General features: G+C 53.2%; 1 protein-coding gene across 3 annotated transcripts in view; it reads left to right on the top strand.

The window, feature by feature from the left end:
• The window catches only part of LOC113912660 (splicing factor SWAP), a 69,198-nt gene that overhangs the window by 25,407 nt on the left and 30,054 nt on the right, over window positions 1–13,737 (top strand). For all 3 annotated transcript variants that reach the window (XR_003516918.2, XM_027576221.2, XM_027576222.2), the window contains exons 8-11: window positions 6,465–6,675; window positions 8,080–8,211; window positions 8,887–8,980; window positions 9,859–10,027. Coding sequence is in view for 2 of the 3 variants with exons in the window: in XM_027576221.2 (XP_027432022.1) it covers window positions 6,465–6,675; window positions 8,080–8,211; window positions 8,887–8,980; window positions 9,859–10,027 (606 nt within the window). In the remaining variant the exon portion in view is untranslated. The remainder of the gene's footprint in view (window positions 1–6,464; window positions 6,676–8,079; window positions 8,212–8,886; window positions 8,981–9,858; window positions 10,028–13,737) is intronic.

Below are 13,737 nucleotides of genomic sequence, written 5' to 3'. Positions count from 1 at the left end.
TGAGAGAGAGAGAATGAGAGAGAGAGAGCACGAGAGGGAAGAGGGTCCGAGGGAGAACAGACTCCCTGCTGAGCAAGGAGCCCGATGCGGGACTCGATTCCGGGACTCCAGGATCGTGACCTGAGCTGAAGGCAGTCGCTTAACCAACTGAGCCACCCAGGTGCCCTGAAAGCTCTCTAGACTTTAAAGTTATATCAAAGACCAGTTTTGGTAAAACCCTGCTCTTAAGTATGCTGTTGTTTGTGTTCTTAGGAAATGTTCCCACATCCTTTTGGTACAGATCTGTGTCTGCATCCCTGACCTCCCCACCTTCTTGCCATTACTGCTGGGCTGGGCAGCGGAGGTCTTGAATCCGCAGCATCTGCAGCACGACCCCCGATTTCCCCTCACACGCCCAGTTCAGGCCAGAGCAGCAGGCGCCATACGAGTCTTCTCGTCCCTCACACCCATGTGTAATCACGCTATACATCCTTGGGGACCTCGTTCAGGATCTGTCCCAAATCTGGCATTCCTCGCCAGGTCCACTTGTGGTCTCAGCTGCTGACTGTCAGCCTCCTCGGTCCTGGTGCTGCCTTCCTGCAGCCCATGCAGCCATTGTGATCCCGAAGTTGAACCCCGTGTCATCACCTCTCTACTCAGAACCTCCTTGTGGTTAACCATCCCATTGAGATTCCAGAAACTCACCTCCACCGCCCCCCAGTCTGCTCTTCCTGTTCCTGAAATGTGCTAAGTGGGATCTGACTACAGGGCCTTTGCACTGGCTCCTCCTTGGCGTGAAACACAGTCCCTCTCAAGTCAGACCTCCCCTGGCTTTGCTGACGGTCTTCCCTAGTTCATGCCCTTCTCACAGGGTTTCACATTCTCTTGGCCATTCTCAGTGTCTGGTTTACTTCATACCCTCACTTGCTGTACAGAAGCGGCAGGAGGACAGGCCTGGTCTGTCATGGATACTGCGGGGCCTCCAGCCCCTAGACGCCTCATTCCTACAAGGATGTATTTATTAATAGTGGCTGGATGGACACACGCGGTAACACACTGAGGAGGAGCGGGAATGATGCTGTTTCCCCGGCATTCAGGGGGCACTGGAGGGTCAGATACTAGTCATCTCTTTGATTGTAATTAGGATACTTTAAAAATTACTTGAGTCAAAGTAATACACTTTCAAGTCATGTAATAAATGCTTTTTATGAGAAGTATTGGTCAAACCCCCCTTCCCCCCACACACACATTGTTTCACAGTATTTCCTTTTAACCATTTGTCTTTGAGTTCTTGATGGTTACCCTCTAAGTCATGGGTCTGTAGCGCTGTTTCAGGATTTATCCACCCTGGGTTGGATTCTCTGTTGTGTTCCCACTGTGATGGATGATAATTGAGCTCACTTGTGCTCTCTCACACCCCAGATTTTACTTACCTTAAGTGTTTCATCTTTACTTTGGTTACTTTGTAACTTTAACTGATACACTTAAATCTCTACTTCATTAATCATCAACATTCAAAAGAGAACGATACAGAAATGGCTTATCAGTCTCCTGCCCTGAATCTCTAAGTCTGGGGCCTGTCTTTATGCCCTGCGCCCTGCGTTAGAGTAGCCCCAGCTGTTGGGTGCTGTAGGCAGCCAGCCAGAGCTGCTGTGACCTCCAGCCTGGCATCTACAAGGCAGCTGGGTGTTGGGCCGCCTCCCCAGCACATCGTCGTTCGGACGCCTCGGTCACCTGCGGGCACGGTAGGCGCCGTGCACGCTCCGGTCTGCGTTGTGGTGATGTTCACAGCTGTGTTTGCTGAGCGCCTTCCCCCTGCACCTTTGTGAAGAGGCCGTGCTCTCAGCCTGCAGCCCAGTGTTCTCCAGCCTCTCGCTGATGCCCCAGGTTACTGCCTAAGCTTCCTCTGGTGTGTGTGATGTTTACTCCTGTACTTTGTTTAGCATGCGCTCAGGTGGGGTACACAGGAACACAGATATTTTAAGGTGCCCTGATTCTGCTCTCGCATGCGGTAAGTGGTTTGGACAGGTCTAGAATTGTGCGTTGAATACTGTCTCTCGGGCTTTGGAAGTTCTGGGCCACCATTTTCTAGTGGCCCTTGCTGCTGCAGAGAAGCCTACTGCCATTCCACGTCTCATCCTCGTGCGTGTAACTCATAGTCACTGAGCAGATTGGCATTGTGCTCGTGCCATGGTGGGAATAGCAGTGAACAAGGTTCCTTCTGTCGCGGAAAATCATGGAACCGAGAGCCTGAGAGGAGGTCACCGTGCCGGTGGGCATTGTTGGGGAGGCCCTCCAAGCCAGAGGCCCGAGGAGAGCAGAACCGGGGAGTGGTGGGACAGAGGGCAGGGAATGTGGCCTGAGCCCTGGGTGGGGAGAAATCGGGTTTCCGGGAGGCGGGGGCTGCTCTTCTGTCTGGTCCAGGCAGTGCTCCTGGAGCTGTAGAGCAGGGGTCTGGGAGGAAGTGTGCAGTGCAGCTGACCCACCAGCAGGCACGGCACGGCCATCCCCTGAGAGAGCAGGTGTGTGGGGAGGAGGCAGGGATCCTGATCTGGACTCAACCCGAATGAATTGTTTATTAGACGTCCCAGTGGGGGTGTGGAGTGGGTGGTTAATGTGCAAGTTCAGCTCAGAGCTGAAGGTAGGAATTCTGGAATCATCAAGCACAAAGAGGATTTAAAGCCATTAAACTCACTAGGAAGGTCCCTGGGGTGCATGGGGAGGACCGTCTGCAGGTCCGGGGGGGGGCCAGGCGGCTCACCTGGTCTTGGACGGCGCGGCGGGGCTGGTGGGGGTGAAGTGCAGGCCCAGGGGCCGTGTGATGGCCGCCGCTTGCAGCCGCTCCGCCAGTCGTGCTCCGTCGTCCAGACGTCTTGTATGAGTAAAATAGATTGGTTCCACGGCACTCAGTAAAGGCATTTTCATTCTCAATACAGACCCATGTTGTCTTCCCCGAACTGCTGCTTACAGAGAAGGGATTGCTCACCAGCCCCCTCATCTCCAAGAACCCTTTTGACGCCAGGATTCTCTTCCGGGAGTTAAGTTTATATGAGATTAAGACCACATAAGATATCAGTAAATTGGCTCTGATTTTTGCAGGAAGCCAGTTGTAGAAGGAGATCAGGTGTGTTGATCTGCCCCCGTGTTACGTGGTTCTGTCCATCTCTAAGCAGCTGCAGTCTGGGAAACAGGTGCTCCCGAATGTGCCTTACGCTCTGAAGTAGCTGGATTCTTTTCATAACAGCTACGTCTGCCCTTAGGAAACATCTGCCATTGAGACGTCTTTCTTGGATTTATCTGGAGTAAGATTGGTGGTGCTCATGATGCTAATAATGCCATTGGCATTCAACGTCCTGTGAAACTCACTCGCCTCTCAGACATTCAACCTAAAATGAGGACAGCAAGGCTGCTGAGGTGTGTTATGTTGCGGACGTCCAGTGGTAGAGAGCGCGGTAGGAGCCCTCTGGGGCTCTGCACCCTATCATGACAGCGTGATGGTGAGCTTACGGGAGCTTGGTCTTGGAGCACCAGACGTCTATATGTCCTGTCTGCAGTCTGGTCCAGGGATCCTCAAAACTTGGTGTTCGTGAGAATCTCTGAGTTGGGGGGGGTGGTGTATACAAAAAAAGTGTGCACTCTGACGACCGTTTTAAAGGGTCTGTGACGTCAAGCTCACGGCTTCAGAGGTAATAGGGTGAGTCCGTGTGCCCGCGTACCTTAGCACGAGGCGTCAGGAAAGGCTCCCGGGCCTTGCTGTCAGCTGGTGTCGCTGGCTTCGCTCATTAAATGCTGGGCAAGTGCCTGCCATCGGCTGGGGGCTGTGGGGGCTGCCCGCCGCTGCTCTTCAGACGTGGAGCCCTCGGACCTGGCGGTGCCTCAGACGAGCAGGACCCCCTGGACTCGGCCTGGGATGGGGGAGGTACTGGCGGTCAGACTTTGGGAGCTGGGGGGACGCGTCACGCGGAGGACACTGCAGGATGTGCCGGCGTCAGAAGTGAGGGAGTGAGGCGCTCTTCTCCGGAGTGGGATCCAGAGGTGATGTGACAGGCAAGGCGTGGGTGTCGGGCTGCCGTTCACCGCCACCGTCATACCCCGGCCCCAGAGTTGGGGACCCTCTCCGTGAAGGCTTTTCATCCCTGGCAGTCCTCAAAGTGAGGCTCCAGCTGAAAGGGGACTTGGTAAACCTGCCGTGGTGCCTGCATCCCACAGCGGGAGGCCTGCCAGCCAGCGAGCCACCCCACATCTCACTAGACAGTGACGTTGGGTGGCTGTCAGCATTATTTTTAGATAAATGGAGATTGTCAAAATTCCTGTTCACATTTGCAAAGTGTGATGAAGACTCTGCTGGAAGGCTCACCGCGTGTATGTCGAGAGGGTAGAGCAGATCTCCTGTGCGCGTCTGTTGGGGACACTGGCTCAGCGCCTCTGCCCCAGCTCGACCCCCTGCTGTGGCCCCGGGGCGGCCCAGGCCGAGGGCGCGTTCGGGTTCGGGTGGGCTCTCATTTTCCTATCTGAAGACCGAGCCGCCTCCTTTTGTGAGCTCCGCTGTGCTCTTAGAGTTTCTGCTTTATCTTAAACAGCGTCTTCACGTGTCCTGAGGGCGGATTCCCGAGTTAATCTGCTCGCGTGCCAGGAGCGCTGTTTTTAACACTTTTAATTTAACACGATGGACGGTTCAGGAAAGCCCTATGGACTGATGGTTAATCTGCATACAAGTACTTCAAAGCGATGGTACTCGGCTTTGAAAACCATTTATTGACTTCTGTTGCACGAAGAATGCGTTACACTGCGATTGCCTAACCTACACTGTTAGTCCAAACTTGTGAACTGTTCTATTTTTATGAGTTCACGTGGCTCACTGGTTGCGGCTATGATTTAAAATGTACTTTGGCTTGTTTTCAGGCAGGAGGCTGACTGTCCAGGACAGGAGCTGGTGTCTGTCCTTCCACTGAGATGTGACACTCTGGACGAGACAGTAAATGTGTCCTGTCCCCTCTCCTGGAGACCCTGGGCTGCACACGGGTGTTCTCCGAGGCAGGTCACGGTTATGCTCTGTTCTCGCCAATGCCACATTGTCTCCTCCTCCGTGGGGTGGTTCTGCCTGGGGGCTAAGAAGAGGGACCCTGGTAGCCTGACTGCCTGAAGTCGCAAGTGGGTGGGACCTGTCATTCCGTTCTTGCAAGGACTGCATTGGATTTGACAGAGGCTTAGGTTTGTGTGCGATCACCTGGCTTGGTTAGGAAAAGCTTCTATTGGAACCACTGCATCTGTCCGTCTGTCCAATGAACACTGTGTGCTCCGTGCTGGGTTACAGAGTGAATGTGCCTTTCCTGCCATCCCTGCTTGCCCCTGCCTCCAGCCGGTGGTTTTAGATGGGCCCCGCCTTCCTGCAGAGATGTGATTGAGAACGCTGGGCAAGGGTCGCGCCACCAGGATCTGGGGCCACGTGTCTATGAAAGCTCAGGGTGTCGTTGTGAACGTGTAACTGCGGTCGGTGCGTGACATCAAGAGAGGACAAGCTGGGAGCTCACACTCTCGGTGAACAAAGAGTGAGTCGTTAGCAGCGCCATTTCCCTGCATAGCACACGTCCCTGGGAACCAGGGTCACGGTGAAGCGCCCGCTCTTCATATATGTTCTTTTAAAAGTGAATTAATTGAAAATCAAAATAAAATCCTTTTTTTTTTTTTTTTTTAATTTATTTGAGAGGGAGAGAGAGCACAAGCAGGGGGAACGGCAGGCAGGGGAGAAGCAGGCTCCCACCGAACAGGGAGCCCAATGCGGGGCCCCATCCCAGGACCCCGGGATCATGACCTGAGCCGAAGGCAGACGCTTAACGACTGAGCCACCCAGGAGCCCCTCAAAATAAAGTTCTTTAATTGGAAAGATCTTTTCACCATTCTCCAAGAAAAAGGAAATTAAATCTCAATGCAGTCAGAACCATTTGCATATCCACACAGGATAAGAAATAAAATTCTTAATTGGATCATTGAATCTTAAATGATTTAGCTGGTTTTAATATTTTTCCATAAAAAAAAAAAGAAAGATGAATAAGCGTATAGGACTTTTAATTACTGGAATGATGGGTCACTGCCCTGCGGGCACTTGCATGTATACCCGGACTGTGTAGGAGGCTGTCGTGAGTCACTGTCTGTGACAGCAGAGCTGTGTCCGTGGGGATGTGGTAGATACACCGCTGTGCATCGGGGGGGGGAGTGTGGCGGGGGGGTTACAGAGCGCAAACGGCTCTGCAGACGCGTGTCGCACGAGGGAAGGTTGCCAGCGCTCAGCCACGCACTCATCGAGAGCGGACTTCTCGTGGGCATGTTTGCTGCCCCTTCGCGGTGCGTTGTCCCCGGGTGTGTGTCCCCACATTGCCCGCGTCCTCCAGATCACCTGTCCCGTGGGCGGCCTTCCTTGAATCAGAAACCTCTAGAAACAGTGTGGTTGCGACGGACGGAGTGACACTGCATGTGTCTTTCCACAGCGACCGTGGCTGCCGTGTACTACAGCTACTACATGTTGCCCGACGGCACCTACTGCCTGGCACCCCCCCCGCCGGGGGTCGACGTGGCCGCCTACTACAGCACCCTGCCTGCTGGGGGGACCGCCGCCCCGCCGCCCCCTGGAACCACGCCCCCGCCCCCCCCAACCACAGCAGAGACGAGTAGCGGGGTGACCGCCACCCTCACCACAAGGTACGCCACTTCTGCCCATAGCCGGGCACTTCTGTGTTCTTGGGCTGGGGTCTTTGGTCGGGCTCTCTAGCAGGGTCTCTGTCACGTGAGGGTTTAAGTGTCCAAATAGCCAAGTTATGGAGCTGATAGCGCAACAGAAATCGCCACGACATGAACGCTTAGAAAATTGATTCCCAGTCAGCACCCCACATCACTCCCAATTTCCGCATCCTCAGCGCCCCACTCCCCCATAACCCCTACATCCTCAGCACCCTACAGCCCCCATAACCCGCATGTTCTTAGCACCCACACCACCCTGACCCCCTGCATCTGGGCTTTCTGATGTTCTAACATCTCAGTTGGGCAGTTCTTCGTAAATTCAGGGGGAAGTGAAGCTGCAGTTATTTGCAAGAAATGCAGAATTTTATAAAATCGATGGAAGTGACTCCCACAAGCTGTAGGCACATTGGGGCTGGCTGCCAGACCAGCTGAGCACTGAACAAAAGCGACAGTGGGGCAGGGACTGGGCCCCAGCACCTGTCTTACACCATCATCTGGGGTCTGCAGAGTGGGCAGATGCGCTGTGGGTGCTTTGTCAGGGGCACTGGGTGGGTCCCTGCAGGTGAAATTTGACAGAACACTTCGGTGTTTCTGCAAAATGACCTCCCTTCTGACCGTGCTGAGAAGGGGGCATGAAACGAGGGTGTTGAGGTGCACATCCTCTTTTCACATGAAAAAGAATCAAGACATGACTTATTCTTGGTTGCTTCTAAGAATTGGCTTATCACTGGAGGGAAATGTTAGGGGAAAAAATAAACCTGTTTTCATGGTTTTAAGTCTTATTTTCCATAAAACCCCATTTTTACCATTGGCAATGATATTTTGGTCCATTTTCAAGGAGCTGACTTTGTGGTTGAAGGTGTGCTCAGTCTCCGTGTGTGTGTGTGTGTGTGTGTGTGTGTGTGTGTGTGTGTGTGTGTGTGTGTGTGTGTGTGTGTGTGTGTGTGTGTGTGTGTGTCACTGCGTGTGGGTGTGGCCCAGGACGCTCAGAGACCATTTTCAAGGAGCTGACTTTGTGGTTGAAGGTGTGCTCAGTCTCCGTGTGTGTGTGTGTGTGTGTGTGTGTGTGTCACTGCGTGTGGGTGTGGCTGTGTGTGTGTGTGTGTGTGTGTGTGTGTGTCAGTGCGTGTGGGTGTGGCCCAGGACGCTCAGAGACCATTTTCAAGGAGCTGACTTTGTGGTTGAAGGTGTGCTCAGTCTCCGTGTGTGTGTGTGTGTGTGTGTGTGTCACTGCGTGTGGGTGTGGCCGTGTGTGTGTGTGTGGGTGTGTGTGTGTGTGTCACTGCGTGTGGGTGTGGCCCAGGACGCTCAGAGACCCCCCCCCCCACAGCACAGTGGGGAGTGTGACGAAGCTCTTCTCTGCAGTGCACTTGCTCCCGTGGCAGCCATCATCCCCCCGCCCCCCGACATTCAGCCCGTGATCGACAAGCTGGCAGAATACGTGGCTCGCAACGGCCTCAAGTTTGAGACCAGTGTCCGTGCCAAGAATGACCAAAGGTGAGGAATGGAATGTGGAGGGATGGGTACAGGTGTGTGGCATTTCACTTAGCTTGGTTTTAGTTTAGCTGCGTAATTCCTTTCTTTAATGTTTTTAATCCTCGTGTGTGTACATAAATACATCTTATAATCATCTTGCTGAATTACTTACAGTTGTGTGGCAGGTTTTTTGTCTGTTTTGTTTTGTTTTTAAGTAAGAATGTTGAAGCTTACCTAAAACAGGGCTGGAGTTCCTGCTTTTCAGGAATCTGCCATTTAGGAGGTGGGGATGGGGATGAAGGAGGGCACCTGTCCTGATGAGCACCAGGTGGTGTACGGAAGTGCTCAGTCACTACACTGTGCACTGAAACGAGTGTCGTACTGTTTGTTAACCAAACAAAGTGAAAATAAAAACGGGAAAAATATATATGCCAGGTAGAAAAATACAAGTTTAAAAAAAAGGTATGTGTTTATAAAGAAACACAAAACAAAGAACCAGGGAAAAGAGGTTCCGTGCCTCGGTGTGAGCCAGCATAAGGTCCGCTTACATGCAATCCCGTGACCACGCACGGCTGTGGGGGCAGCTGGCACAAGCGAGTCATTGGAGAGCATATGGGACAGCGTCCACTCGCAGCGAGCCGTCTGTAGGAGCCCCGAGTGTCGGCGCGGCTCACTCGTCCTCGCCTCTGCTCCTAGGTTCCAGTTCCTGCAGCCCTGGCACCAGTACAATGCCTACTACGAGTTCAAGAAGCAGTTCTTCCTCCAGAAGGAAGGGGGCGACAGTGCACAGGTACCTGTCTGCGGGCCGCGGCGGCCGGGAGCCTCTGTTGGCTGGTGTACAGATGCAGGAATACTTTGTACTTATCCTCAGGGTGTAGCAAAGGGCTCCTGGCTGTACTCTGTCTGGACGGGTCGTGCACCTTTCACAATTGAAACCTGTGTTTCGGATCCTTTGAAAACTTTGACCCCTATGCATAGTTCATTGATGATCAGCGTGTTCTAAACAGAGAATCCTGTCTCTTGAAGCCTTTGATGTTTTGGTTGGCTATTATTTTTAACAGCTTTTGGTAGAGGCCCTGTTCCTTGTTTCTTTTGCATTAACACATCTGTCTGTATGTAAAATGTAAGCGTGTGTGCTTATGGCCGGTGCTGGCCTGGTGCTGGCCGGTGCTGGCCGTGGTGGGGCCTTTATCCTGGGGGCAGCCTGCCGCCGTGCAGCATCCCACCGTGGGACTCGCACGCCTGCCAGATGCCGCTCCTCTTGTCCTTGTAACGCTTTCTCCTGCAGCGCTCCCCCCAGTTACATGGGTGCCTGTTGTGTTCAAACCTATTTTGGTAGATGATGTAGGCCTTGCTCCTTCTTATCAGTGGCTTTCTTCAGACTTGTATCTGTAATTGCTCAGACTGATAAAAATGACTCATGTGCAGCCGACGGGCATGATCTGATATTCTGGAAGGGTTCTCAGGCATCTGTGTCTGAAGAAAAGGCAGTGCGCTTCGGCCCCCAAGACAGCCTTACAGCTTTTAGAGGCATTCTGTCCTTCCAGAGGGAGAACCTCCTTGCGCTCCCCCTCTGCTGTGTTGTATCAGAAGATGGCAGGTCTGTCTGTCTGTGACAAACCCTGGGTGGCTCTGACAGCGCCATCGATCGTCACGTTTAATCTCTAGGCTGTGTCAGCACCAGAAGAGGCTCCTGCAGAATCTGCTCCCGAAAAGCCGAGTGACGGCGGGGAGGAGGGTGTGTGTGAAGACTCGGCCGACGCAGCAAGAGGCGGCCCCACAGGGAAGAAGGAGGCGTCATCCAGTAAGACTGCGGCAGATGGGAAGCTGGTCAAAGGTAGGCCGCTGCCAGTCCCGCCCTCGCAGACGTCAGGTCGGGTCGGGGGTGGGGGCGTCGTTACCTCTGGGAGGTTGCTGTCCTAAAGCTCCCCTACCTCGTGGTCTTTCCTCATGTGGAGTGTGGGGCCGTTGGGATAGGAGCTCGCCTGAGGTGTACAGCTTTGTCTTGTGGTCTGTTCTAGCAAGTTTAACAGAAATGTTCAGCACGTGTCCTGGGTGTTTGGTTCCTCCTTGGACTCCTGCGGCCACACTCGTGTCCGGACTCTGGCACCAGTGAGATTAGCTGTCTCTGTGTCCTGAGGCCCTCTCCCAGGCACTCCTCCACTCCCTGCACCTTGTCACCCTTTATGTTCTCAGAAGGACTTCCATCTGTTCACACAGGCCTACACAGAAAGAGCCGATACACTAAAGGCGGGGGTGGGGGAGCTGGCACAGGTCAGTGTGGGTCAGATGTAGGAAGCTGCAGTGAGTCTCACGAGGCAGGGACGAGAGAGACTTTGTGGAGTACCAGGCACCCCACACAGGGCCGCGATCCCAGGCAGAGGCCATACGGCTGGAGCTGCATGCAGGTGCCCACAGGAGGCGTGGTCGGAGTGGCGGCTGGGTCCTGGGGGGCACGGGTCCTGGGGGGCATGGCCTGCAAAGCAGCCACAGCCAGCTCGTGGGGCTCTGGGACTTTGGTCGTCGCAGGTGCCAGATCAGAGGAGTGACTGCATTCGGGTGGGTGACCGAGGACACCCAGCAGAGAGTCGCCTGGAGCTGTTGGTGGGGCTGATGCCAGACACAGAGCTGCAGAGAGTCGGGGGAGGGCGAGCTGCTGGGGCAGAGGTGCTTTGCATTGAGCTGCCTTGTTGGATAGGGTGGTGTCTGGAGTAACCAGCCCGGCGCAGATGGGTGACTGACCGGGGAAACTCAGTATCTTTGAGCCTCTCATTCCAGGAGTTACCTAAGCATACCTGCTGAATCTCTCACCCTTCCCAGCCACCTGCAGACTCTCATCGAAATAACAAAGGAACATAATAAGTAGAGAATAAAATCAGTTGTTGCTGCAGAAGTGGGGGGAGGTATTTACTATCCATGTTTCAGAAGGACAGGCCAGCCCGCCTGGAATTTAGTTCATAGAGAAGAGAGGGACACTTTGGGGCTCGGTGGCAGTGACCCCCAGGCCGTGGCAGCCTCTGCCAACCAGAGAGGGGGCGGGTGGGAGCAGGTGGCTTGCCCCTCAGCCAGGGCTGCCCCCACACCACCACGATTGTCGGGCAGTGGGGCAGCTGGGACCACACGGCCCGCTCCCCTCCTGCTGCGCTCAGAGCCATCTCACAGAGCCCGGCCTGTGCCTGTGACAGTCCGGTGTGGAGCCACAGAGTGCCAGGGTGCCAGGGAGGCATCGTGACTGAGCCCCAGGACATGGTGCCGCCGGTAGTCGCACATCTGCAGGGGTTGCCTAGGAACAGCCTCCAGATGGTAAAATACAGTGAAAGCCTAAAAATCACACCGATGCAAAGATGGGCTGAAGATTGTTCTCAGATCTCCAACGGAGGAGGTAGAGGTGCAGAAAAGCATCCAGAGAGAAAAACGGGCAGGTTGTGCCCCAGGCAGAGGAAAGGCAGATTGGCACGTCAGACCCATATCTGCAGCAATAGATGCCAGATAATTAAGGTGTATCTGGAATTCTGAATGAAAAGTATTCTGGATGCTCCTGGGCACAAAGACACACTTTCAGACGTGTCAACACTCCAAAATAATGAGTCAAAGAATTCTTTTTGTTTTTTAAGATATTATTTTTAAGTAATCTTTACACCCAACATGCGGGGTATACTCACAACCCTGAGATCAAGAGTTGCTCGCTCCACTGACTGAGCCGGCCAGGTGCCCCCAATGGGAATATTTCTTGTCAAAAAATTGTCAAATGCAGCAAAATTGTCAAACAAAATTTTACAAAGCTTTGTATGCTTAATGTTGGTAAAGAAAACCTGTGACAAGCATTCAAGCATTCAGCTCAAGAACCTAGAAAGTTGGAGCACCTGGGTGGCTCAGTCGGTTAAGCGTCTGCCTTCAGCTCAGTCATGATCTCAGGGTCCTGGGATCGAGTCCCACATCGGGCTTCCTGCTCGGCAGGGAGTCTGCTTCTCCCGGTCTCTACTGTTCTCCCTGCTTGTGTTCCCTCTCTCACTGTGACAAATAAATAAAATATTAAAAAGAAGAAGAACCTAGAAAGCATAAAACGCATCTGAGGAACACAGGAGAGGGGGAACAGTACATGTCAGTCGGAACCAGCGAGGATGTAGGAAAAGGCCAGTGAAGCATATTGTTGTGCAGGCGGATAGGCTACACAGCATACAGTGGGTGAAGAAAATCAGCTTTTTGGAGTGCACAGGAATAATACATATAACCCTAAATTTGAATGAATTTGAAAATAACTGAAAAAATTGTCTGGAAAAGTATAAGTTGCTACCACTGTGTCAAGAAGAGGTAGTGTGATGGACATATAGATCTGGAAGAACTTAGGGGACATGCACCGGTTCAGCGAAGTCCCAGAGCACAGGCCACTGGAAGGACCACGTTGGGTCAAGTTTGCCCCCACAGGAAAGAGGAGCGTGCGCCACCCAAGACCCATGGGAGTGCGGGGCGGCCCAGGGCTTGGCAGCAGTCCGCGGGCCTGTTTCTCCGGCAGCAGATCCCTGGCAGGCACCGGCATGTCGTGCAGTGCGGATGGTGAAGCTTCTTCAGTGTGAAAGTAACTCACGTCAGCAAGCCCGGCCCCCCGTTACAGAGAACAAATAAATACTTCAGCCTCACACCTGACAACAGTAGTTCCAGACAGATTATGTATTTAAGTGGAAAAAAAAAATCATAAAGGGGCGCCTGGTTGGCGCAGTCACCAACTCAATTTCGACTCCGGTCATGATCTCGGGGTCCTGGGATCCAGCCCTGTGTCGGGCTCCGCGCCGAGGTCACAGCCTGCTTGTCCCTCTACCTCAGCTCCTGCACACACACACACTCTCTGTCTCTAAAATAAATCTTTTCTTTAAAAGAACCATGAAGATGAAAGAAAATAAAGGTAATTTCTTTTTTATAATCTAAGAGTTGGAATAGACTTTCTAAAAATCGAAGCCCTAAATCCTAAGGAAAGACTAGGAGGTCTGACAGGGGCAGGACCTGAACGAAGTTAAGTGACAAATGGCTCACATGGCAGGAGAAGCAGAGTTGTGCGCACTGTGGGAGGAGCTCAGCGCCCGCTGAGAAAAGATAGCGCGGCAGAGGAGTAGCAGACCGAGGACACGGGCAGATCACTCACAAAAGAAGAAAAGTAGATGGTCAGTAAATAAATTTTTAAAGGGTATCTTCATTAATTGAATGCTGTTTTTTGCCTCCCAAATCAGTCAAGTTAAACACAGTGCTCAGCGAGGGAGAGGCTCCAGACCGCGGGGACGCGAGCTATCTTTGCAAGGGCGCGGCCCCTAGAAGACCGGCCTCAGTGCGAGGACACGCTCGCGCTCTGACACCGGTGGCCCAGCCCGGCGACCCGGCCAAGTGCTCACCGCAGGCTCGTAGGCTCTTAGAAGTAAACCCTCGGCGGTAGTCGTGGGAAACAAATAAATCGGAACGTCCAGACCAAAAAATAATACTCCAGTTTTTAAAAATGATCTCTGCTGACCCGGAAACATGGCACGGTGCTGCTGGAGCAGGCTGTAATGCTCCAGTGTG

This window comes from Zalophus californianus, chromosome 14, assembly GCF_009762305.2.
Source record: "Zalophus californianus isolate mZalCal1 chromosome 14, mZalCal1.pri.v2, whole genome shotgun sequence".
Taxonomy (NCBI): domain Eukaryota; kingdom Metazoa; phylum Chordata; class Mammalia; order Carnivora; family Otariidae; genus Zalophus; species Zalophus californianus.
This window is presented reverse-complemented; position numbering and strand designations above follow the sequence as displayed.